The sequence below is a fragment of the Hylobates moloch genome, unplaced genomic scaffold, assembly GCF_009828535.3.
Source record: "Hylobates moloch isolate HMO894 unplaced genomic scaffold, HMol_V3 SCAFFOLD_21, whole genome shotgun sequence".
NCBI lineage: Eukaryota > Metazoa > Chordata > Mammalia > Primates > Hylobatidae > Hylobates > Hylobates moloch.
The window spans coordinates 16,672,890-16,698,969 of record NW_026652296.1 but is presented as its reverse complement, the minus strand read 5'-3'; the positions used below and the strand labels follow the sequence as shown (position 1 = coordinate 16,698,969).

Here is a 26,080-nt window from a genome sequence, read left to right as displayed (position 1 = left end):
TGGAGCCCAGGTTGGGGATGAGGGGATAAGGCTGACCCTGTTTCAGATATTTCAGGGTGCCTAATATGGCCAATTAAGTCATGTAGGTACCAGCCATTTCCCTTCATTCCAGACTTCCCGGAACCCATCACATTTAAGTTTAACACTCTGCTTGGAAGAGCCCATATTGTTGTTGCTGCTGCTTTGGATCTGCTTTTGAAGAAATAAATATTGCAGGTACAAGTTAAGGTCCATTTGTACCTCTCTGTTCTCAGAAAGAAATAACCACTATTCTGCAGTGAGTGTTTTTATGCTTTTACTACATTTTCATATATCCTTGAACACCTGACAGTGATGTTTTATATTTTAAACGTGTTCATGAAGGCATTATACTATATGTGTCCTTCTGAAACTCTCTTCACTGGTTATTGTCTTTGAGTTCATCTGCATTGGCAGCTGTAGGTCCAGGTTGGTCAGGTTAACCCTCTAAGAATTCCATTATGTGAATACACCACAGGTTTTTGCCATCTCCCAATTAGTGAATGTTTACATTATTTCCGGTTTTTTTTGGAATTAAATGCCATAATGATCATCTTTGTTGTAACACATAACTTTCTAAAGGTAACATCATAACTCTCATACAAATGTAAGGTGAAAGCATGCCAAAAATTTATTTAAGTCATGATTAATGAGGAATCCAGTAAGATATGACAACAGGTTCAAAGGTGAATCTGAAGAATAGACACATATACAGGCAAACAGGAATGGTGAAATAAATTTTCTAAGAAATGCAAAACTGCTTAATGGCTATGGAGCAACCAAACATAATGTTTGGAATCATCTTTTTTAGAGGGTGGGATCAATTATATCCCTACCAGACAAAATTTGTTTGCATTTTTATGGACAAGAATGAGTTTCACTCTACCTCACACCTATTAGGATGGCTTCTATTGAAAAGAGGGAGAGAGAGAAACAAGTGGCGTGGACGTGTAGAAACTGCAACCGGAACCCTTGTGTGTTGCTGGTGGGAATTGAAGTGGTATAGCCACTATGGAAAACAGTATGGTGGTTTCTTAAAAAATTAAAAACAGAATTACTATATGATACAGCAATTGGAATTCTGGGTGTCTACTCAAGAGAATTGAAAGCAGAGTCTCCACGAGATATTTGTGCACCCACGTTCCTAGCAGCATTATTCATAATGCCCAACCAAGTGCCTACCAGCAGATGAATGGATAAGCAAAATGTAGTCTGTACAAACAAGGGTGTATTGCTCAGCCTTAAAAAGGGAAAAAAGTTCCGATTCAGCTACCACATGGATGAACCTTGAGGACCTTATGCTAAGTGAAATAAGTCAGTCACGAAAGAATACTGTGTGATTCCACTTGTTTGAGGTACCTGGACTAGTCGTATTTCTAGAGACAGAAAGTAGAAGAGTGGTTTCCAGGGCTGGGGGGAGAGAGGAATGGGGAGTTTCTTACTTACTAGGGATGGAGTGTCAGTTTTGCAAAATGGAAAGAATTCTGTAGATGGCTGCTGGTAATGGCTGCATAATGGTGTGAACGTATTTAATACCACTGAACTGTACACTTAAAAATGGCTCAGATGGTAAATTTTATGTGTATTTTATCACAATTTAAATTTTTGAATGATTAAAAAAATCAGTTGCATTAATACCACCTTTTTAGAGCTTACAAAGTTGTAAAATAGCCTAGACAAAGACGTATACTCCTATAGAAGCAGGTACCCCAGAGGTCCGCTGGACAATGCCCCGCAGTTCATTGAATGACACTCATTTGTCTATTTCGAAGTCTTTTGCAGTTTTCCACACTGTGTGTACGTCTTCTTGTGCATGTGCGAAAGTTCTTTATAGTAGCCATCTTGGAGTAGAATTCTAGGTTATAGGATGTCTGCATCTTCAATATACTGAGTATCGCTAGGTTGTTTTCTAAAGCGTTTTAAATACTAGTCTACACTCCTAACAGCAGTATACGCAGAGACATAAATGGTCCAGTAAACTTATGAAAAGGTGGTCACCCTCACTAGTGACCAGAATGCTGGAAATCAGAATGACTTTGAGAGAACTTCACACTTAGCAGGTTTGCAAAACTTCAAAAATCCGCCATTATCAAGAGTTGGTAAAAATATTAAACCACTGAGTCAGGAATATCTGATGGAAGAATTCTAAAGCAGGCCTCTGGGAAGAAAAAGAAAACAAGCCCTAAGACAGAGCTCTAAGGCCGATTTGACCTTGAGGAGCTAATGCCAGATTCTTGTTTAAGGCTGATAGAAGGTGAGAGTGCATAAGCTGTGGGGTGGGAAGAGGGGGATGTTTGGAGAATACATTTTAATACCTTCTATAAAACAGTTCACTTTAAATCTGTTTCTCAGATATTTGTATGATTAAGAATCAAATACATATGTCACAATATATTAAGAACTGGGTTAGAAACCAATATCTACCTACACACTGTTTACACTTAAAATTATGCAGGACAAAAATAAAACAGTGAAAAATTAGAGTGATAATGATAGCAGATGAAGTAGGAGGTAAGACAGAAACATCAATTAAGGCAAAGATGCTTATTTTTTATGAGCAAGGAGAAGCCACAGTAAAGACATAACATTCTGGGACATTTACAGAATAAAGAACTTCACATTAGTATGTATGCAGAAAATCTGTTTAAAGTTTAGAGAGAAACTGCTGGAAACACAATAGGAATGTCAGGCTTTGTGGAAAACAGTATGGTGGTTTCTTAAAAATTAAAAAACAATTACTATATGATACGGCAGTTGGAATTCTGGGTGTCTACTCAAGAGAATTGAAAGCAGAGTCTCCATGAGATACTTGTGCACCCACATTCCTAGCAGCATTATTCATAGTGCCCAACCAAGCGCCTACCAGCAGATGAATGGATAAGCAAAATGTAGTCTATACATACAAGGGTGTATTGCTCAGCCTTAAAAAGGGAAGAAAGTTCCAATTCAGCTACCACATGGATGAACCTTGAGGACCTTAAGCTAAGTGAAATAAGCCAATTTTTTTGAGATTTTACACCTGAAGTAGTCAAAACTGTTTATTTAATAGACATATGGAGAAATGTATACAATATACAGTATTATTTCCAATATACATGAACGGTTTTGCAAAAATTGATCATACTTTGGTGACAAAATAGTCTGTATACCAAACCCCTGTGACATGCAATTTGTCTGTATAACAAACCTTCACATATACCCCTGAACCTAAAAGTTTTAAAAAAGGAAAAAAAAAAATTGATCATATCCTAAGCTATAATGAAAACCTCAGTACATTCCAAAAAGATAAAATTCTAGGAGTCATGGTCTCTGATCATGATAACAAAGGATACATTAAATAAAAACACTCTTCCAAATAGTTTTAGGGTAAGAAAGAAAATAAAATCATCAATGTAGAATATTTTAAAAATACTTATATGATGTAGCTAAAATTCTCCTTGGGAGAAAAATCATAGTTACGAGCAGAGTTTTTCAACCTCAGCACTATTGACATTTTTGGATGCATAATTCTTTGTTTAGTGGGGACATCCCTGGCCACTACCCAGCAGATGCCAGTAGCTTCCCACCCTCCAGTTGTCAGAACCAAAAATGTCTTCAGAGAAATGCCCCCTGCAAGGTAAAATTGCTCTTGTCTCAACTCCTGCCCTAGATGTTTCTATTACTAAAAAAGAAAATGTGAAAATAGCTTACTTTGAAAACCTATGTAAAAAAACAACATATGATACCTCAAGTCAATATTAATAGAGAAGAAAGCAGGATTTAATGAATTATCATGAAAGTTGTCAATTTTTTAAAAAATATAAGAGCTGCTTCTTTGGCTAGACAGTTGAAATATATAAACTTTTTGGCTGGGTGTGTTGGCTCATGCCTGTAATCTCAACACTTTGGGAGGCTGAGACGGGTGGATCACTTGAGGTCAGGAGTTTGAGACCAGCTTGGCCAACATGGCAAAAACCCGTCTCTACTAAAAATACAAAAAGTAGCCGGGTGTGGTGACATGCACCTGTAATTCCAGCTACTCAGGAGGCTGAGGCAGGAAAATTGCTTGGACCCGGGAGGTGGAGGCGGAGGTTGTGGTGAGCCGAGATAGCGTCACTGCACTCCAGTGTGGGCAAGAGAGCAAGACTGCATCACAAAAAAATAAATTTTGAGAAGGAAAATTTTAAAAAGCAACATGTATTCACAATATTACAATTTTGAATGGGAACTGATGAAAACCACAGAGTATATTTAAAAATATATTATCCAGTTATATGCTAGTACATGTTAGTATCTGGATAAAATGAATTTTTATATATATATAATTTACCAAAACTGACTCAAGAGAAAATGGAAACTAAAATAGACCTTTTGGCCTGAAGGATATTGTGAAACAAAAAGCACTGGGCCTCAGATGGTTTTCTGTTTAAGCTCTTTCATTCTCTAAGGATAATGTAATTTATATGTTATCTATACTGTTCCAGGGCATAAGGGAAAAGTTCATTTTCTAAAGCTGATCATAACAAAAACATTTGACAAAAGTAACCCTAAAAAATAAAAACTAAGAGATTTGTAATTAAAAAAAGATATGCCAGACATAGTCAAACAAACATACAGGCAAGGACAGCATTATTCATATCAGACTCCACTGATTTCAAGGCAAAAAAAAATGAGACAAAAAAGACACTTAATAAGAAGTTTAATCCATAATGAAGACACAATTGTCTGTCTTCTTTTTGCAATAAAAACCAGCACCAGGGCTGGGTGTGGTGGCTGCTTTTCATCCCAGCACTTTGGGTGGCCGAGGTGGGCAGATCACTTGAGGTCAGGAGTTCGAGACAAGCCTGGCCAATATGGTGAAACCCTATCTCTACTAAAAATACAAAAATTAGCCAGGCATGGTGGTGCCACCTCTTGTCCCAGCTACCTGGGAGGATGAGGCCAGAGAATCGCTTGAACCTGGGAGGCAGAGGTTGCAGTGAGCCAAGATCGCACCACTGCACTCCAGCCTGGGTGATGCAGCACAACTCTGTCTCAAAAACGAAACAAAACCGACATCAGATTCCCAAAACAAACACTTTAAGCATTAAAAGGGTTTTTTTATGGAAGCAGAAAAATTGCAGGCAATCTAGACAAGTCTGTGTAAGATTAAAGAGCCAAAAAGGTAAGGAATCTAAAGAATAATCACTGATGGAATGGAAAAATATTACATTGCTGTATTCATCTGCAAACATAGCCTATTCTTTCTTTGTAAGGATTGTGGAATATGTACACAATTTAATCATATTTGGGTCTCAAAGAAAACCTTAACAAAATCTCAAACTTGTGAATAGTACAGACCCCATACTTTGATAATTTTTTTTTACTGGAAATTGTAGCCAAAAGAAAAAGAGCCACTTAGAATTTCCAGAACTCTTCTTTTTGTTAGCCTTTTTAAATTTAAGTTCCAGGGTATATGTGCAGGATGCGCAGGTTTGTTACATAGGTAAATGTGTGCCATGGTGGTTTGCTGTACCCATCAACTCATCACCTAGGTATTAAACCCAGTATGCATCAGCATTTTTCTTGATGCTCTCCCTCCCCTCGCCCCGTCAACGGGCCCCAGTGTGTGGTTCCCCTCCCTGTGTCTAAGTGTTCACATTGTTCAGCTTCCACTTGTAAGTGAGAACATGAGGTGTTTGGTTTTCTGTTCCTGCGTTAGTTTGCTGAGGATAATGGCTTCCAGCTCCATCCATGTCCCTGCAAAGGACATGATCTCGTTCCTTTTTATGACTGTATAGTACTCCATGGTATATATGTACCACATTTTCTTTCAGTCTGTCATTGATGGGTATCTGGGCTAATTCCGTGTCTTTGCTGTTGTGAATGGTGCTGCAATGAACACACATGTGCATGCATCTTTATAATGGAATGATTTATATTCCTCTGGGTATATACCCAGTAATGGGATTGCTGGGTCAAATGGTATCCTTGAACAACTCTTGGATCAAAGAAGAAAGTAGATTTTAAATGTTCTCATCTAAGCAATGCTATGTGAGGTGATGAATATGTTAATTATTTCACAGTGTACACATGCATCAAAACATATCGTACATATAAATATATACAATTTGTCATTTGTCAATTAAAAAATACAACTCAAAATTAAGGGGGAAGCAGCAATTATAAATCTTTAAAATGCGGAGGAAGGGATAGCTAAAGATAAAATGAGATATTAAAGAATTAGAAAACAGAGAAGCAGAAGTGATAAACTTGAGATTTGATTCTTTTGAGGAGAAAAGAAACAACCCACGTAAAACTGAAAACCCATTTGCTTTCCTAATGAAGAAAAAATGAGAGAAAAACAGATACTTGATGTTAGAAATTAGAAAGGGGAAATAACCGCAGATGCAGAGGAAATAAAAATCGTAAGAGTATGCAAATAGGTATGCTTCACTCAACAGGGTGTGGACACACATTTAGGTCCAAAGTCCTATTCTCAATGTGTGTTTTGTGTGAGAAATGCTTATATGTAAAAACCAATAACTTTCCAAAAGTAACCAGTTAGAAAATATCATGGGGAATGGAGTTAATAACAAAACTGCTGACTGTAGGACTAAAAGTGCTCAAGTTTATCAAGAAATTTATTTATTCAATGTATTTAACATATGCTTATACAATATAGGCTTACCGTATGCCAGGTACTTTGATCTTTAAGAACCCTAGAATGTAGGTTTGCTCATATTCACATTTTACAGATGAAGAAACTGAGGCACAAAGAGGTTAGGTAACTTGGCCAAAGTCACCCAGCTGGTAGATGGCAGGACCAGGATTCAAAATGTAGTTAGCGTCCAGCATCTGTGTGCGTTGCTATCACGCTGACTGCTCGGTTCATGCAGAGACGTATCACATTCCAGGAGGGAAGACTCAGTCTCATCAAATGATCCAACAGAACCGGACTGAGCTCTCTGGCAGGGGCTGAAATGCAAAGCGTCTGTCCGAGGTGAATGTCAGTAGAATGGCACACAGCCACGGAGCTGCCGGTTTCCCACGAGTGCACTTAATCACGCCGAGGCCCAAGTAGCATGAGGCTCCATCTTGAGATTCACCTGTCGGGGATCCGAGCAGGATCTGCACCCATCACTTCTCCTCTGCATTCCCTCCTCCAAGTCCGCTAGCACAGATGTGATGGAGTGGCAGTTCAGATCCTTCCTAACTCAACCCCCTTTCCTCCTCTCTTAGATCCAGGAGATGGTCCACTCGGAGGTGGCCGCCTATGACTCGGGCCGGCCTGGGCCCCTGCTGGGTCGCCCGGCAATGCTGGCCAGCCACATGAGTGCCCTCAGCCAGTCCCAGCTCATCTCGCAGATGGGCATCCGGAGCAGCATCGCCCACAGCTCCCCATCACCGCCGGGGAGCAAGTCAGCGACCCCCTCTCCCTCCAGCTCCACTCAGGAAGAGGAGTCGGAAGCGCATTTCAAGGTATGTGCGGTGGAGTAACAGAGCCTGAAGCTGCCCTCCTGTCGGCAGGGAAGGGGTCCTGTGGGGAAATGGGCATCACCTCCCTCTAGTAAAGACTAGAAAAGGCCGATGTCCCAAGGCCCCGTAGGTGCTACCCCCACCGAGCAGGCGTTCCTGGTGGCGGTTGGGATGTCCGCCGCAGAGCTCAGTGGTTTTCTGTTAAGACACCCGGGCCACGCTGGAAGCCAAGGATAAAGCACATTGGCAGGTGGAGCACCTGGTCAGGGGGGATGGCACCTATGGGGCTTTGTGGCATCGGGCTTTGGCTGCTCCATGTGCTGAGCGTCCTTGACAAGCTGTGTCCCCTCGGGGCTCCCACAGCCTTGTGCGTAAAGCAGAGAAAATTCCAACAAATGTTGAGGGGACGGGGTGAGAAGATCCTGTGAAAGTTGGCAAAGCCTGACTCCTGAAGGACGGCTTCAGCAAGGCCATCGGGGTCGCATTTGGCCCTTTCAGGAGAAAATATTCTGACAAAACTGTGTGGTCCAGAAGACAGCACCTCTGGGCCTAGAGTACTCACTGACCTTGAGGGTGGGGTGCAAAAATGAACCCCCCCATTGGGAACATGCATTCTCCCAACATTCCTGGAGTCTAGAGTGGTTTGACCTCCTCCAGAACATGGTAGGGATGAGAGCCCGCCACCTGTCCAGGCTCTGGCCCTTCTTTGCATTGACTCCAAATCCACCTCCCAGTGAGAGAACATCTTGTCTTACCAGGGAGGAAAACAGAGGCCCAGAAAGGCCAAAGACAGAAGTGTTTGCCCAGGGCCTCCCAGCGAGCTAGTGGCAGAATCAAGACTTACCTCCCTCTGTGCCTCCTACCTCTGTCGATCCAGTGTCCTTTCCACGTGGTGGCCTCCTAAGGCCTGGGGCAGTAACCCTGGACTTCGGGGGAAGAGGGGGTTTACTTTTGGATCCTGGCCCAGCTTCATCCTAAGGATGACTCGACCTCTATTATAGTCCGTGCAGGAACGGTTTTTATTCAACAAACACTCCCTATGGGCCAGACACTGCTCTAAACACATAACAAGTATACGTCCATGTAATCCTCATAAAAGTCCTGTGGGGCAGGGACTGTTATTATCTCTGTTTGGCAGATGGGGACACTGAGACACAGAGAGGTTAAGTAATGTATCTGGTGTCACACAGCTAGTAAGTGGGGGGAACCAGGATTCAAACCCAGGAGGCTGCAGGTGCAGTCCAGTATATGTGCCCTCAACCCCCTGCCCTGCTGTGCCTGTTCAGGACTTTATCAATGACAACATGCCTCTTCATCCCTGATCTTGCTAAGGCCACACCACAGTGCTAACACAACTGGGGCTTGGAGAAGGGAGTGGCTGCAGAGAATACGCCTCAGGAACAGAACCATGTCCTTCAGACATGGATGCCTGATCATGCTTACTGGCCCATGGCTTTATCATCAGTTCAACATGTCACCTCCATCTTCTTGGCTCCTAGAGCCAGAGTCTTCACTGGCTTTTGACCAAAGTCCCCTGTTGCTGCATGGCTTGAGTGACCCAACAGAGACCCACTGAGGTCTGTGGTGGGCATCCCAACCACCACCCCATCCTGGAAGCCCTAAGTCAAGTGTTCACAGGATCGTGGTCCTGCAGTCTGTCCCGCGTGAAGCCACTGGCTCCAGGGCTGACGCAGTAACAGTCGCTTTAGCCTCATGCCCTCCCCACTTCACAGGGTCCAGGGACTAAGCCACCTGCTCAAAGCTGCACAGCTGAAACATGGTGGTGGAGGCCAGCCTTTTGTAATGCAGGATCCCTTTTGGGGATTGTGATCACAAGTGGAAGGGCAGATATATACACACACGCACACAAACACACACACACGTATATACACATATACACATGCACACACACTCCAAACTTGGAAATAGGTCCCCAAATGACTGCACATTTTTTCAATGTCATACCAAAGCATTGGCTAACTGGCTCACTCAATAATTATCTGATTCTCTAGGAAACTGGACCTTTGCTTTGATTCGTTATTCATTATTGATTAGGGGATTTTACAATTCTGTAAAAGAAGATGTTACCTTGGGGGGGGAAAAGTGATAAGAGATGTAAGTGATTTTTGTCTGATTATAAGGCAAATTAACTTTGCCTGGTAGAAATGCAAATTTCTGTCCAGTAGAAAAGATTAAAAGTCCCAAAGGTGATAGTTTTAGCGCACTATTGGGCACTAACCAGTCTCACGTGTAATTTAGTAATCTAATTCCAGCATTCTTTCCATTCTTTCAGTGACTATACAGTCATCTTCTCCTGCATTTCTCTGAATCAACTTTACCATCAGGCTGATTCTCTTTAATGAGTTAAACACCCACCCGGGGTGTGTGTGTGTGTGTGTGTGTGTGTGTGTGTCTGTGTCCATTGCCCCCTCCACCGCGCGAGTGGTTATCTGTGTGTGAGCAGGCTGGCAAGTGCAGCTCGGCCTGAGTCTGTGTTGATCGCCATTGGCAGGAGGCCCTTGGGCTTCTTTGGTTTTCTGACTCTTCTCACTCGGGCAGATCTCGGGAGAAAAGAGACCTTCAGCCGACCCAGGAAAAAAGGCCAAGAACCCAAAGAAGAAGAAAAAGAAGGACCCCAATGAGCCACAGAAGCCTGTGTCGGCCTACGCACTCTTCTTCAGAGACACTCAGGCCGCCATCAAGGGTCAGAACCCTAGTGCCACTTTCGGTGACGTGTCCAAAATCGTGGCCTCCATGTGGGACAGCCTGGGAGAGGAACAGAAGCAGGTGAGCCTCCCTCTCTTTCTGGGCCATCCCCTGAGGCTTTGTGGTCCTGGAGCCAAGGACACACTTTGAAGGTCTGAAACCAGGCCCAGCTCTGGAACTAGAGACTCTTGCAGAGGTCTTTCCTGGGCTCAGGTTGCCCATCTGTAAACTGGGAAGCTAGCTGCCTTCCAATTCTACTAGCCAACTGCATTTACTAGCAACTTAACCACTCTGAACCTCTGCTTCCCCCATTGATAAAATGAGAACAAGCATCTCCAACCATCTTGTCCCTCCAACCCTAAAAGTCTGCAGTTCAGGCCAGAGCTTCCTATCCCACTGGCCATCTGCCTGTGGCCTCCTCTAAAGGCCTCCAGGGAGAATAGAGAGCAGAACTAGCTGGTAGGCAAATGGAGTTGCCAGCTGTGTGACCTCAGCCTGACCACCTAAACGCTCTGAGCTTCAGTTTTCATGTCATAAAACAGGGGTGCTGGCTACTCATTCTCTGAGCTCATGTCTGGGCTGGGCTCTCCCTCTGGTATTTCACTGAATCCTTACAACACCCTGTGGAGTAGCCATTGCTTTCCTGTTTGGTAGAGACACCAAGAGGTAAAGTGACTCACCCACGGTCACCAGTGTGAATCCAGGTAGAGTCAGGATTTGAACTCACATCTGTAGAAGCAGGAGGCTCAATTGAGTTGTTGGCATGAGAGACATGAATCAAATAAGTAGATGAGTAAATGTAAAATGACAATTGTGATTGTGCCATGTACCAGGAGGGTACATGGTTCATGAGAGTGGAAAGAGCAGGGACGGACATTGTCCCGGGGGTCAGGTCACCAGGTGAGACCTGAAGAGTGAGTTCTCTTTGGAGGAGAGGAAGTGTTCCAGACAGGGAGGCCTGGTAAGGGAAAGAGCCTGGAAAAGCACAGGGGACTGAAAGGAGACCAGGATGGCCAGAGAGGAGACAATAAGAGTCCCCATGGCAGAGATGGAGCTGGAAAGGAGGGCAGGGGCCAGACCACACTGGGCTTTGCAGACCTTGGAAGTAGTCAGGCCCTGTTCTAAGAGGAGAGAAAACCAGTGAAGAGTTTTATGCAGAGGAGAGACTGGAACGGCAGCATAAGGCAGGTAAAAGTGGATGTGGAGGGTGCACAGTGATCCAGGTGGGGGAAGGTAGGGTCTGGAGCATCTTCCAGAATGGTTTGGGGTAGGGGACACAGAGCATGTCCTGGGAGCCTCCTTGCATCTGGCTTCCACTCTGAGTAAATGGAGATGTCAGTCACTGGATGGGAAATACGGGGAAAGTAGCAGGCTTGGGGCAGAGAGATGAATTGCTGACTTATTTGAAACATCTCCTTTACCATATTCTAAAATTTTAGCTAATTTTGGAATATGTTATAAGGTGGAGTTTTTTTTTTTTTGTGAGCCCCCCACCTCTGGTAGGGGAGCGGGGAAATGAGACAGGGAAAGGAGGGCAGCCAGGAAAGAGCACATTGTCCCAGGAGAATCCACCAAGGGCAACTGAAGCACAATCCCGCTGGGAACTCAGGAGCCTGCTTAGAACGTGCCAGGCCTCAGGGTCATCCCGTCTGAGGGGCAAGCGTGCTGGGGTGGACACCAGCATTCCTTCAGAGCTGCTCCAGGGGACATTACTTCTGCAGCACCTCTGGCCTGCTACTCATGCCAGGCTCCTGCCACCAGAGGGACCCTCAGGCAAAGGAATATAGCTGGTGGCAGCTGGAAGTAGAGCATGTTTGTAGGACAGGGGTAAGGACTGGGGGATATTGGCAGGGCACTGCGGCTTTTGCTATAGGGACGTCTGTCATTTTCACTTGTGTGTTTTGTTGGCAACCAAGTCTCTTTCAAAAGACTTCAGGTTGTTTTTGTTTGGTGGGGGGATTTCCTTGCCCTTTTATACAGTCTGGGGAGACAGTGGTCTCAAGTGCTGTGTCCCCAGGCACTCCCTCCACCGATGCTTTCTCTGACCTCATTCAGCACAGCCCAGAGGCAAGCAAAGGTGGTTGAGAGTTCCAGCTCCTGTGTCGGTTTCATTTCTGCTTACCTGTCTGGCGTTTTATTTCTAATCCAAGAACTTGGCATATATTTATTTCCATCCAATAATGGGCATCTCTCTCCTTTTACTTAATGCATTATAAATGGCACATTTCTCCCCATTTTCCTAGCAAATTGTTGTTGATGTATAAAAAGTTAGGAATTCATTTTGTAACTGCCAAGCTTACTATTGTATCATTTCTGATCATTTTTAATTCCTGAGTCTTCTAGGTTTAAAAAAAGATGTGTCTATATATACATATTTGCACGCATATATCTTTTACAAATGATAATTTTGTCTCCTTTGTTATTTTTTTTTTTAAGAGACAGGGTGTCGCTCTGTCACCCAGGCTAGAGGTCAGTGGCATGATCATAGCTCACTGCAGCCTTGAACTCCTGGGCTCAAGCAATTTTCCCAGCTCAGCTTCCCAAGTAGCAGGACTACAGGTGTGCCATGCATCACCATGCCCCACAAAATTTTTTTTTTTTTTTTTTTATAGAGACAGGGTCTTGCTTTGTTGCTCAGGCTGACAAACTCTTAGCCTCAAATGATTCTCCCACCTTGGCCTCCCAAAGTGCTGGGATTAGAGGCATTAGCCACTACATCCAGCCATGTCTCCTTATTTTGTCTCCTCACTTCTCAGATTTCTAATTTTGTTTTCTTTTCCCAGTTATGTTGACTAGGACTTCTAAGAGATGTTCAGCAATGGTTGGGATAGTAGTCTTCTTACTTTGCATTACCTGTCATGTTTCACTATTAAGCATAAAGCTGGGATGTTAGCTTGTGTCGGTTTTTGAAATCACATTTAGAAGTGTGACTTATATTCCTATTTTACTATGAATACACTAATAACCAAGAGAGGTAGTGTTGAGAAAATTATACGAAATAAAAAAACCCCCGCCTAGCCCCCAAAAGTTTCAAGCCTAGGTGATGGATAGGAAAGTTCTTTCAAATCATCAAAGAGCTAATAATTCTAAGACTTAGAAAAATAAGAAAACCTTCACAAGTCTTTATATACAATGTAACCTTGACACTAAAACATAATGAAGCTAACTGCATCATTTAATTTTGAATGTGTAATAAACAATACCAAAATTTAATGGCTTAAGATAATAATCATTTATTCAACTTATGATTCTGAGGGTCCATGAACTGTGCTGGGCTCAGCAGGATGGTTCTGCTGCTGCTCTTGGCTGGGCTCACCCATTTGCATCAGTGGTCAACTACAGTAAATTAGGCATCTCTGCTTCTGGGAGTTGGATGGCTGTCAGCTGGAGCAGTGGAGCCAAACTGGGCCATGTGTCTCTCATCATCCAGCAGACTAGCTCATGCTTATTCACATAGCAAGTCAGAGTTCCAAGAGCAGTTTTAGAGCAGAAAAATGGCAGAAAGGAGACAGGACTAACTTGCAGCTCCCACTCGGACAGACAGAGCAGTGCATGGAGACTCACATTGTGAACTTTTGCTCCAAGAACTACCACAGGAACATACTAGGAAAGCCAGAAGAATCCACAGACCCTTTGAAGGATGTGGAGATTGCTACTGCAGGCTCTCTGGGATAGCCAAGGAATTGTGAGTTGGCTTGCTTTCTCAGCTGGGAGGCCTGTAGCCTGGGGCATGTTCTCAGCCCTGTTCACTGGCTGCCTGGAAATAAACTTGGTGCTGTTGGGGGTGCATGGTGGGAATGAGACCAGCCTGTGGCTGCCAGCTTTCCCTCACTTCCCTGACGACCTGTGTGATGCAGCAGAGTCAGCCATAATCACTCTGGGAACCACAACCCCCACAGCATCTGCAGCAAGCCCCGCCTAAGGAGAGTCTGAGCTTAGACACACCTAACCCTGCCCCTACCTGATGGTCTTTCTCTACCTGCCCTGTTAGCCTAAGACAAAGGACATAATCTCTCTTGGGAACTCCATGGCCCCGCCCACCACCTGACTCTAGGGCAAGCTTGTATCCTCCCTCTACTACTGCAGCTGATGTGCTCTAGAAAGTGCCACCTCCTGGCTAGAGACCAACCAACACAAAACTGGTGCACTTAAAAATACAAACAAGGACCCTCACGGAGTCCACTTCACTCCTCTGCTACTTCCACCAGACCAGGTGTTGCTATCCATGGAGGAGAGACCTGAAGACAGATCACATCACAGGACTCTTTGCAGACACTCCCCAGTACTAGCCGGGAGCCCGGTAGCTCCGCTGGGTGGCTAGATCCAGAAGAGAAATAACAATCACTGCAGCAGGGATCTCAGGAAACCACATCCCTAGGGGAAGGGGGAGAACCCCAAGGGACAGGAGAATCTGAACAGCAGCGCTTGAGTCCCAGATATTCCCTCTGACATAGTTTACCCAAATGAGAAGGAACCAGAAAAATAATTCTGGTAATATGACAAAACAAGGTTATTTAACACCCCCAAAAGATAACACTAGCTCAACAGCAATGGATCCAAACCAAGACAAAATCTCTGAATTGCCAGAAAAAGAATTCAGAAGGTTGATTGTTAAGCTAATCAACGAGGCACCAGAGAAAGGTGAAGTCCAACTTAAAATAAAAAAAATTATACAGGATATGAATGGAAAAATCTCCAGTGAAATAGCATAAATAAAAACAATCACAACTTCTGGAAATTAAGGACACACTTAGAGAAATGCAAAATACACTGGAAAGTCTCAGCAATTGAATTGAACAAGTAGAAGAATGCACTTCAGAGCTCAAAGACAAGGCTTTTAAATTAACCCAATTCAACAAAGACAAAGAATTTTAACAAATGAACAAAGCCTCCAAGAAGTTTGGGATTATGTTAAATGACCAAATCTAAGAATAATTGGTGTTCCTGAGGAAGAAGAGAAATCTAAAAGTTTGGAAAATATATTTGAGGGAATAATTGAGGAAAACTTCCCTGGCCTTGCTAGAGATCTAGACATCCAAATACAAGAAGTTCAAAGAACACCTGGGAAATTTATCACAAAAAGACAGAAAGGAAAACCTATCAGATTAACAGCAGATTTCTTAGCAGAAACCCTACAAGCTAGAAGGGATTGGGGTCCTATTTTTAGCCTCCTTAAACAATTCGCCAAGAATTTTGTATCCAGCAAAACTAAGCTTCATTACAGTTCTTTTTTTCAAAGCAATGCTGAGAGAATTTGCCACTGCCAAGCCAGCACTGCAAGAACTACTAAAAGGAGCTCAATCTTGAAACAAATTTTCAAAATACACAAAAATGGAATATCCTTAAAGCATAAATCTCACAGGACCTCTAAAATAATAGCACAATTTTTAAAAAACCACAAGGTATTTGGGCAACAAATAGCACAACGAATGGAAGAATAGTACCTCACATCTCAATACTAACACTGAATGTAAATGGCCTAAATGCTCACTTAAAAATACAGAATGGCAGAATGAATAATAATTGACCAACTGAGTATCTGCTGTCTTCAAGAGACTCACCTGACACATAAGGACACACACAACCTTTAGGTAAAGGGGTGGAAAAAGATACTCCATGCAAATGGATACCAAAAGTGAGCAGGAATAGCTATTCTTATATCAGACCAAACAAACTTTAAAGCAACAGCAGTTTAAAAAGACAAAGAGGGACATTATATAATAAAACTAGTCCAACAGGAAAATATCACAATCCTAAATTTATAAGCATCTAACATTGGAGCTCCCAAATTTAAAAAACAATTACTACTAGACCTAAGAAATGAGAAAGATAAGATAGCAAAACAACAATAGTGGGAAACTTCAATACTCCACTGACAGCACTAGACAGGTCATCAAGACAAAGTCAACAAAGAAACAATGAACTTAAACTATACCCTACAACAAATGAACTTAACAGATATTTATAGAACATTCTACCCAACAACTGCAGAACATACATTCTGTTCATCAGCACATGGAACATTCTCCAAGATAGACCATACAATAGGCCATAAAACAAGTCTCAACAAATTTAAGAAAATAGAAATTATATCAAGTACTCTCTCAGACCACAGTGGAATAAAACTGGAAATCAAAAGGAACCCTCAAAACAATGCAAATACATAGAAATAGTTAAATAACCTGCTCCTGAATGATTGTTGGGTCAACAATGAAATCAAGATGGATATTATAAAATTCTTTGAACTGAACGATAATAGTAACATAACCTATCAAAACCTCTGGGATACAGCAAAAGTGGTGCTAAGAGGAAAGCTCATAGCATTAAAGGCCTACATCAAAAAGTCTGAAAGAGCACAAATGGACAATCTAAGGTCACGCTTCAAGGAACTAAAGAGAGAGAACACACCAAACCCAAACCCAGCAGAAGAAAAGAAATGACAAAGATCAGAGCAGAACTAAATGAAATTGAAACCAAAAAATACAAAAGATAAACAAAAAGCTGGTTCTTTGAAAAGATAAATAAAACTGATAGATCATGAATGAGATTAACCAAGGAAAGAGAGAAGATCCAAATAAGCTCAATTAGAAACAAAACATGAGATATTACAACTGATACCACAGAAATACAAAAGATCATTCAAGGCTACTATGAACACCTTTATGTACATAAACTAGAAAACCTAGAGGAGACGGATAAATTCCTGGAAATATACAACCCTCCTAGATTAAACCAGACCAATAACAAGCAGTGAGATTGAAATGGTAATTAAAAAGTTACCAACAAAAGAAGTCCAGGACCAGATAGATTCACAGCTGAATTCTATCAGACTTTTAAAGGACACTATTCCACGAAATAAAGAGGGAATCCTTCCTAAATTATTCTATGAAGCCAGTCAATCACCCTAATACCCAAACCAGGAAAGGACATAATAACAAAAAAAACTACAGGCCAATATTCCTTCTATGCCCAAAATCAGCATAGAAGGGACATACTTTAAGATAATAAAAGCCATCTATGATAAACCAGAGCCAACATTATAGTGAGTGAATGGGGAAAAATCGAAAGCATTCCCCTTGAGAACTGGAACAAGACAAGGATGCCCACTTTTACCATTTCGATTCAACAGAGTACTGGAAGTCCTAGCCAGAGCAATCAGACAAGAGAAAGAGCATCCAAATCTGTAAAGAGGAAGTCAAAGTGTTGCTGTTTGCTGATGTTATGATTGTATACCTAGATGAACACGAATGCAAAAATCCTCAACACAATACTATCTAACTGAATCCAGTGGTGTATTAGAAAGATAATCCACCATGATCAAGTGGGTTTCATGCCATGGATGCAGGAATGGTTTAACATACACAAGTCAATAAATGTATACCACATAAACAGAATTTAAAACCACATGATCATCTCAATAGACACAGAAAAAGCATTTGACAAAATTGAGCATCCCTTTGATTAAAACCCTCAGCAAAATCGGCATAGAAGGGACATACCTTAAGGTAATAAAAGCCATCTATGATAAATCCAGAGCCAACATTATACTGAATGGGGAAAAGTTGAAAGCATTCCCCCTGAGAACTAGAACAAGACAAGGATGCCCACTGTTACCACTTTTATTCAATGCAGTACTGGAAGTCCTGGCCAGAGCAATCAGACAAGAGAAAGAAATAAAGGGCACCAAATCAGTAGAGAGGAAATCAAACCGTTGCTGTTTGCTGATGGGATTATCATATACCTAGAAAACCCTAAAGACTCATCCAAAAAGCTCCTAGAACTGGTAAATGAATTCAGCAAAGTTTCAAGACCCAAAATTAATGTACACAAATCAATAGCTCTGCTATACACCAACAGTGACCAAGCTGAGAATCACATCAAGAACTCAACCTCCTTTAGCTGCAAAAAAAAAATAAGATAAAAATAAATAAATAAAATACTTAGGAATATACCTAACCAAGGAGGTGGAAGACCTCTACAAGGAAAACTACAAAACACTGCTGAAAGAAATCATAGATGAAACAAACGGGAACACATCCCATGCTCATGGATGGGTAGAATCAATAGTGTGAAAATGACCATACTGCCAAAAGTAATCTATAAATTCAGTGCAATTCCCATCAAAATACCGCCGTCATTCTTCACAGAACTAGAAAAAACAATCCTAAAATTCATGTGGAATCAAAAAAGAGCCCTCATATCCAAAGCATGACTAAGCAAAAAGAACAAATCTGGAAGCACCACATTACCCAACTTCAAACTATACTATAAGGCCATAGTCACCAAAACAGCATGTTACTGGTATAAAAATAGGTATATAGACCAATGGAAAAGGATAGAGAACCCAGAAATAAAGCCAAATCCTTACAACCAACTGATCTTTGACAAAGCAAACAAAAACATGAAGTGGGGAAAGGACACCTTATTCAACAAATGGTGCTGGGATAATTGGCAAGCCACATGTAGAAGAGTGAAACTGGATCCTCATCTCTTACCTTATACAAAAATCAACTCAAAATGGATCAAAGACTTAAATCTAAGACCTGAAGCCCTAAAAATTCTAGAAGATAACGCTGGAAAAACCCTTCCACAGACATTGGCTTAGGCAAAGACTTCATGACCAAGAACCCGAAAGCAAATGCAACAAAAACGAAGATAAATAGATGGGACTTAATTAAACTAAAAAGCTGCACAGCAAAAGAAATAACCAGCAGAGTGAACAGACAACCCACAGAGTGAGAGAAAATCTTCACAATCTATACTTCTGACAAAGGACTAATATCCAGAATCTACAAAGGAACTCAAATCAGCAAGAAAAAAAACAATCCCATCAAAAACTGGGCTAAGGAGATGAATAGACAATTCTCAAAAGAAAATATACAAATGGCCAACAAACATATTAAAAAATACCTTAACATCATTATGATCAGGGAGATGCAAATCAAAACCACCTTACTCCTGCAAGAATGTCCATAATCAAAAAATAGATGTTGGCATGGATGTGGCAAAAAGGCAACACTTTTACACTGTTGGTGGGAATATAAACTAGTACATCCACTATGAAAAACCGTATGGAGATTCCTCAAAGAACTAAAAGTAGATCTACTGTTTGACTCAGCAATCCCACTGCTGGGTATCCACCCGGAGGAGAAGAAATTATACAAAAAAGATACTTGCACACGTTTGTAGCAGCCCAATTTGCAATTGCAAAAATATGGAACCAGCCCAAATGCCCATCAATCGAGTAGATAAAGAAAATGTGGCACACACACATATATATATATATGTACACACACACACACACACACACACCATGAAATACTACTCAGCCATAAAAAGGAAGGAAATAATGGCATTTGCAGCAAACCTGGATGAAATTGGAGACAATTATTCTAAGTGAAGTAACTCAGGAATGGAAAACCAAACATTGTATGTTCTCGTAAGTGGGAACTAAGCTATGAGGACGCAAAGGCATAAGAATGATACAATGAACTTTGGGGACTTGGGGAAAAGGATGGCGGTGAAGGATAAAAGACTATACATCAGGTACAGTGTGCACTGCTCAGGTGGTGGGTGCACCAAAATCTCAGAAATCACCGTTAAAGAACTTATTCACGTACAAAAAAATTTTTTTAATTAAGAGTTCCAAGAGTAGCAAGAGGGCTCACCAATATGTGATCACTTTGTCTCTGCGTGCATCACATTTGTGCTTGTCTTACTGGCCAACACAAGTCACATAAGGCTAAGGTCCAAGTCGTTCGCACCTCCTTGTTTCTACCAAAAACCATGGAAAACAAGGAGGTGCAAACAAATTGGGACCAATCCTACAATAACATATGAACCTAGGTCTAAAATTTTTAATAAAAAATATTAGCAAACCGAATCCAGACTAACGTACTATGAACAAGTAGGTTCATTCTAGGTTGTGAAGGTGGTTCAGCATTAAGAAATCTGCACTGTGCTGGCTCAGAATGGGGGCTTCAAAGGGCCTTGTCTTTCTGTGATCAGTTGTACTGATATAACCTGGAGGCCCAGAGAGGTGAAGCATGTTGGCCAAGGCCACACAGTGACTTGGCTGAGGAACTGGGATACGGCCTGGTCTCCAAAATTTCTCTGCAGCGCTCCCAGAAAGGGGCCAGTGGCTGGCTGACTCAGCTTCTGACCCCACCACCCTCGTCCATTCATGATCCTTGAATCCATACCTTCCCACCCCAGGACCCTGCACCGCATGCCCTCTGTAACTTTCTCTCCAGTGTTGCTCATGTGTTGACTCTTCCAGGCCTATAAGAGGAAGACAGAAGCAGCAAAGAAGGAATATCTGAAGGCTCTGGCAGCCTACCGGGCTAGCCTCGTCTCCAAGGTAACACCCGGAATCTCCAGGCACAGCCCTGATCAGAGTGGGGCCACTTGAGGAATGGAGCAATAACTGGGGCCTGTGGGAAGGGCCAGCACCCCAGGTCTTAGAAAGGATGGGTCAGACCTAAATGGTCATGTTTGCAGGGCACCTACAGTGTGCCAGGCTCATTCTGGGCACTTTATATGCATTTCGTTGGCTTCTTCCAACAAGAACCCAACACCCAGAGGGGTTGAGCAACTTGCCTGAAAAGATCGAGTTTGTTAAAGTGGCTGCACCAGGATTCAAACCCAGTTTTGCCAGTTTTATGTGGCCTTCACTTCTGACCACTGATGGGGCTTGGGACATGCTACCCCAAAATATGGCACCTCCTCACCACACCATCGGCCTCCTCTGTCAACACCAGCAATGTAGGAAGCTAAGTGTGGCTGTGGATGCGTGGCCCAAGTGGAGGTGGGTGTTGTTCCTGTTACAGAGGAGATGGCATCCAAATTGGTCCATAAAAGGCCAAGTAAAAGGCGGTCCAAAGTCAAGGGAACAACATCTGCAAAGGCACAGAGGCTGGAAGGAGCATGATTAGAGCTGGCTCAGTGGGATGGTGCTTGTCTCACTGGCCAGGCTGAGGAGCATGGATTCCCCCATGGGCAGGGGAGCCCCCCAAAGATAAAAGCAGTGGGTGGCTGGATGGTCAGAGCCAAGGGGACTAAGGACCCGGTGCTATCTCTGGTTAGTCCAAGCTCTCTCCCAAGAGATCCAGCCAGCAGCCGTCTCAGTGGGTTGCAGAGCCTCCTGGCCTCACAGCCCAAGTTCTGGCTCATCCCTCTTCTGTTCTCCAGTGACTGATATCTGTCTCCTTCCAGAGCTCCCCGGATCAAGGTGAGACCAAGAGCACTCAGGCAAACCCGCCAGCCAAAATGCTTCCACCCAAGCAGCCCATGTATGCCATGCCAGGCCTGGCCTCCTTCCTGACGCCATCGGACCTGCAGGCCTTCCGCAGCGGGGCCTCCCCGGCCAGCCTCGCCCGGACGCTGGGCTCCAAGACTCTGCTGCCAGGCCTCAGTGCGTCCCCGCCGCCGCCACCCTCCTTCCCACTCAGCCCCACACTGCACCAGCAGCTGTCACTGACCCCTCATGCCCAGGGCGCCCTTCTCAGTCCACCTGTTAGCATGTCCCCAGCCCCCCAGCCCCCTGTCCTGCCCACCCCCATGGCACTCCAGGTGCAGCTGGCGATGAGCCCCTCACCTCCAGGGCCACAGGTAAGCAGGGAAGAGCAGAACAGCCCTTCTGTGACCGTGTGGGGAGGGGAAGCAGCTTTGCCCTTTCAAACCCTGGCCCTGCCACTCACCAGTGATACAACCTCAGCCTTGGCACCCGACCTCTCTGAGCCTCAGTTACCACATCTAGGAAGTGGGTCTCGCACACCTTACCTGAAATGCACTGGCTGCAGTGAACAGTTCACAAGTTGCCAGACTGACTCTTAGGATATTCCAGTCCCCTCTTCCTGCATCCTCAGCCCTAGCCCTGGCCCTTCCCAAAGCCTTCGAGACCTTACTCCTGCTAATTGTTCCACGGAGATTGCTACAAGGTTCACATGGCCCTTAGAGGTCACTGGGCTCAGTAATTCCATTTTACAGATCGAGAAACTGAGGCCCAGAAAGGGAAAGGCCCTGAAAGCCAAGTCCTTCAGCCCCTGATTCAGCCAAGACAAGGGTTGAACATTTTGGAAGGTGCTCTACTGGGAGCAAGGCAGCAGCCCTGGAGGCAGCATCTCTTCCATGTGGACACCCCCGGACACATGGGCTCCCACCCCGGGAGGCCTGGGACAGTCTGCCGCCTCATCTCTCCTTGGCTCATGGCCCCCTCCTTCCCCCTCTGTAGGACTTCCCGCACATCTCTGAGTTCCCCAGCAGCTCGGGATCCTGCTCACCTGGCCCATCCAACCCCACCAGCAGCGGGGACTGGGACAGCAGCTACCCCAGTGGGGAGTGTGGCATCAGCACCTGCAGGTTAGTCCTCACCCGTCCCTGCCTTTGTCCTGCCGGCCAGGGAGAGTGGGAAAAGGATGGCCAGGGATGGGAAAATGGCCAAGGGCAACGCCGACAGGGGAGAACCCTGCAGTCACTGTCAGCCCTGCCAAGGGGAATCGATATCTCAGATGACACTGCAGAGCCAGGCCCCAGAAGGACTCTGCTGGCCTGATGCTGAGGCCTGCTTGGGAAACTGACTAGTCTTCAGTCTTGCTGCTTCTTCCTTGCTTCTGTTTTTTTCACAAGTGCTTCCACATGACATTCACAGATGAGTCCTGCATCTTAGGCCGGTTCCCTAGAAGCAGAGCCTGAGGCAACAGGGATTGGGTGCCTTTGGGGATGCACTGGGGAAAGCTTGCAGGAGAAGGGAGTGAGGGAGGCAGGATGGGGTGGGGGAAGGAGCTGAGGGGGGATGTGGCCTCAGCTGAAGACTTGCTTCTGCCTCATCCCATAGGAGCCCTGGAGCATGAATGGTGCTAGAGTGGCTCCCACCTGGAGGGCAGGGAACTGGCTTTTTGAACCCCTTCATCAGTCAGACCTTGGCTGTGGGCTGCCCCGGGCCGGGGGGAGTGTAGCCCACTGGGCAGGGCAGCTCCCAAGACTAGAACAGCTAAGAATGCAGGACAGGAGACCTCAGTGGGACATGGTGGGAGAAGGGACCCACTGTTTATCCCAAGGAATTACAGACACCTTAGAGACCCGTTCCCCCTGCACCCCAGTGTCCTCCCTAGTCCTCCTGTGGTCCTCCTGTCTCAGGCCTCTGTTCCTATCCTGCACTCAACCTTTCAAACCTATGCTAACACCTCCCTCTAGAAAGTCTTCCTGGATCCACGCCACCCCAACTCCGGGGAAGAGTGACCTTTCACTGCAGCCAGCAGGAGAGGGAGAATGCAGTGAGGAGGGACACTTGCTTCTTAAACCCGCCAGCCGGGTTCCCATTCCCTTGGCAAAAACGAGTCCCGCAGCCACACCTGGGGGACGTAGTGCCAAGCAGCCGTCCCAGCAATAGCGCCACACCCTGGAAGGCACAGCACACTTGTCGGGTGGCCACCTTGCTGCTGAGAACCGCTGCCCCCAGCCCTAGCCTCGGCCTCCCAGCACAGGGCTCGTTCCTCTGCTGATCCCGCCAGCGCCCTTGGACGCTGAACAAGTGACCACTGCGCATGCCCATTTCTGACATGCCTGAAGTGAGATTCTACGTGGGTGGGCGGACTCAGCTCAGCAAGAATCCCTTCCCTGCATCCCAAGCAGGTGCAGACCCTCCTACCCCAGCCCCTTCCTGTCCCCAAGTTTCCTTCTCAAAAGTCAGAATACTTAGGGTATGTAGGGGAGTGTCACACAATGTCCAAGCCTCCTGAGGCTGGCCCACCACATCCAGCATGGAGGTCGGACTCCAGCAGGGCCCTATTTTAAAAACATAAAAAGCACCTGTCCTCCCTTAATTCAGTTTGAGATTTACAAATTCCTGTGATTAAAAACCCATGTGAGAGCAATGGTGACATCGGCGTGCACCTCGATGAAAGACAGACACACTACTGCCCTTTCACCCAGAGCTGAGGACCGGGTGGTCCCCTGCTGGGTTTCCAGGAGGGGTTTGGTTCTGCTTGGTGCAGAGGTGGGTGAGGGTGGGGGAGCAGCTGCAAGTCCCTCATTCAGCCACAGAGGGGCAGCTGAATCCAGTGGCTGGGGTGGGGGCGTACAGTGCAGGGGTCCTGATGCTCCCCTGGCCTGGGGAGGTACCCAACAGCTTTGACAGCCCCTCCTCTCTCTCACAGCCTGCTCCCCAGGGACAAATCGCTCTACCTCACCTAATCCCACCTCCCCACCATCCCTGAGGCTCGCTGGAAGGCACTGCTCAGAGCCTGAAGGGCTGACAGCAGAAAAGAGGCCCTAGCCAGAGGCAGGTGGCCCATCGGAGAGAGCAGTGAGACACCCATTGCCCGGGGGCTGAGTCTCTTCCTCAACCTCCCACCAGACTCTGCAGAGGCAGCCCACTGCCCGCCGCCAGCCCAAAGAACCTGCAGGAACCTTCTGCCCGCTGACCTGCTTGCTCCAGGGTAACTGTGGACCCTGTCCTCGCCCTGCGCACGGTACCCTATGTCTGGACGCCCGGCCCCAGCCCCAGCCCCAGCTCACGTGGGCTGCCCCTGGCGGGGTTGCTCACCAACGGAACTCACCCCAGATGCATGGGCCAGAGGGCCGGCCCCCGGCATAGACGTGCACATTGGTTTTCCAGTGTGAACAAAAGATTACGAAACCTAGAAACTGTTGGTTCCGTGTAAGTAGTTGACTACGTGTTTTAGAACTGTGCTGAAGACATCTGTAAGATTATTTTGTGGGGGAAAAAAGTAGTTTCCTTTAAGGTAAAAAGCATTTTATATGATCCTTAGCACATTTTTAAGTTTTATCTTAAGGGAGACGTGCACAAAAGCGGCTGCCAAACCGTTTCGTCATCCTCACAGCAAGGACCGGACGCTTGCTAGCCCCCCCAGAGCACCGCTCTCCTTTTAATCATGTGTTCATCTATTTTAAATTGCCGGCGACGACTTTTGTCTATTTATGAAGAAACCTTGAGAACAAAGTTGCAGCTTATCCTACCGTGTGCGTGGTTTTGGGGTTTGGTTTGGGTTTGGGTTCTTGACGTCGTTTGCAGCTGTTTCCTGGCCCTGGCGAGTGTCTGTCTTGGTGCCCAGTGCTTCTCTCAAATCTCTTTATAATAAAACTTCTGAAAAGCTGAAAGCAAGTCTGTGTCTCCTTGCCCTTGGTGAGCCAGGGTTGAACCCTCTAAAGTGGCATAGAGCCCCTTGGGCCAGACGGACACGGGTCGAAGTCTTGCCTGACCTTTACCAGCCCGTGTGGGTTTCTGTGTGGGTGATGGGACCACTCTGACCTCAGTCTTGCCCTCTAAGGGGGTAACAGTGGTACAGACCCGTAGGGCTCTTGTGATGATGAAAAGGGGTGTGGGCAAGAATGCCACCACAAAGGAACTTGCAAGAGCTGGTGACAGTGGCGAGCCCTTCCTCTAGAGGATGGGGCCTCCCAGGCTTGTGGAGGTGAGCGGTGGGAATCCAGGGAGGAGGCCAAGCGGTTTTTCAAACCTGAGTGTAGGAAGCATCCCAGACAGGGGATTCTTTAAACCAGGTTTCCCAGCAGACCTTAGATGGTGATACTAACAACAACAAACAACAACAAAAGGCAAATAATAGTTGACTGTTTTAACTACATCTGGAAAAATACCAATTGCCTGGTGGGAGGCTGCAACTCTTGCACCCTGTGATGCAGCCATTTTGAGGTGGGGCAGGTGTCCCCGCTCCCAGCCAGGCTCGGGACCCAGACTGAGGAGCCCCCACACTCAGGACAGCTCTCCCAGCCTCTCACCCTCCAATCACGGTAAACCCTCTCCTTCCAGATGACAGCCCAGGATTGGAGTGCAGTTTCCCCACTGGAGGGCATTTTGTAATCCACTTTGGAAAAAGAAAAAAGAAAACCCCAAACAAACCAGCCACCTGCCGTCCCGTCAGCAGCAGCACTGCAATGT

At 45.2% G+C, this 26,080-nt stretch overlaps 1 protein-coding gene across 6 annotated transcripts in view; it reads left to right on the top strand.

Annotated features, from left to right (window-relative positions):
- The window catches only part of TOX2 (TOX high mobility group box family member 2), a 154,063-nt gene extending 128,782 nt beyond the window's left edge, over positions 1 to 25,281 (top strand). For 3 of the 6 annotated variants that reach the window (XM_058433117.1, XM_058433119.1, XM_032142571.2), the window contains exons 4-9: positions 7,219 to 7,458; positions 10,015 to 10,242; positions 20,441 to 20,521; positions 21,376 to 21,771; positions 22,394 to 22,521; positions 24,318 to 25,281. In XM_058433117.1, coding sequence (XP_058289100.1) covers positions 7,219 to 7,458; positions 10,015 to 10,242; positions 20,441 to 20,521; positions 21,376 to 21,771; positions 22,394 to 22,521; positions 24,318 to 24,354 — 1,110 coding nt within the window. In that variant the 3' untranslated portion in view covers positions 24,355 to 25,281. The remainder of the gene's footprint in view (positions 1 to 7,218; positions 7,459 to 10,014; positions 10,243 to 20,440; positions 20,522 to 21,375; positions 21,772 to 22,393; positions 22,522 to 24,317) is intronic. The other 3 variants (XM_058433116.1, XM_032142570.2, XM_058433118.1) reach the window with 1 other exon arrangement.
- The last annotated feature ends 799 nt before the right edge of the window (positions 25,282 to 26,080 follow it).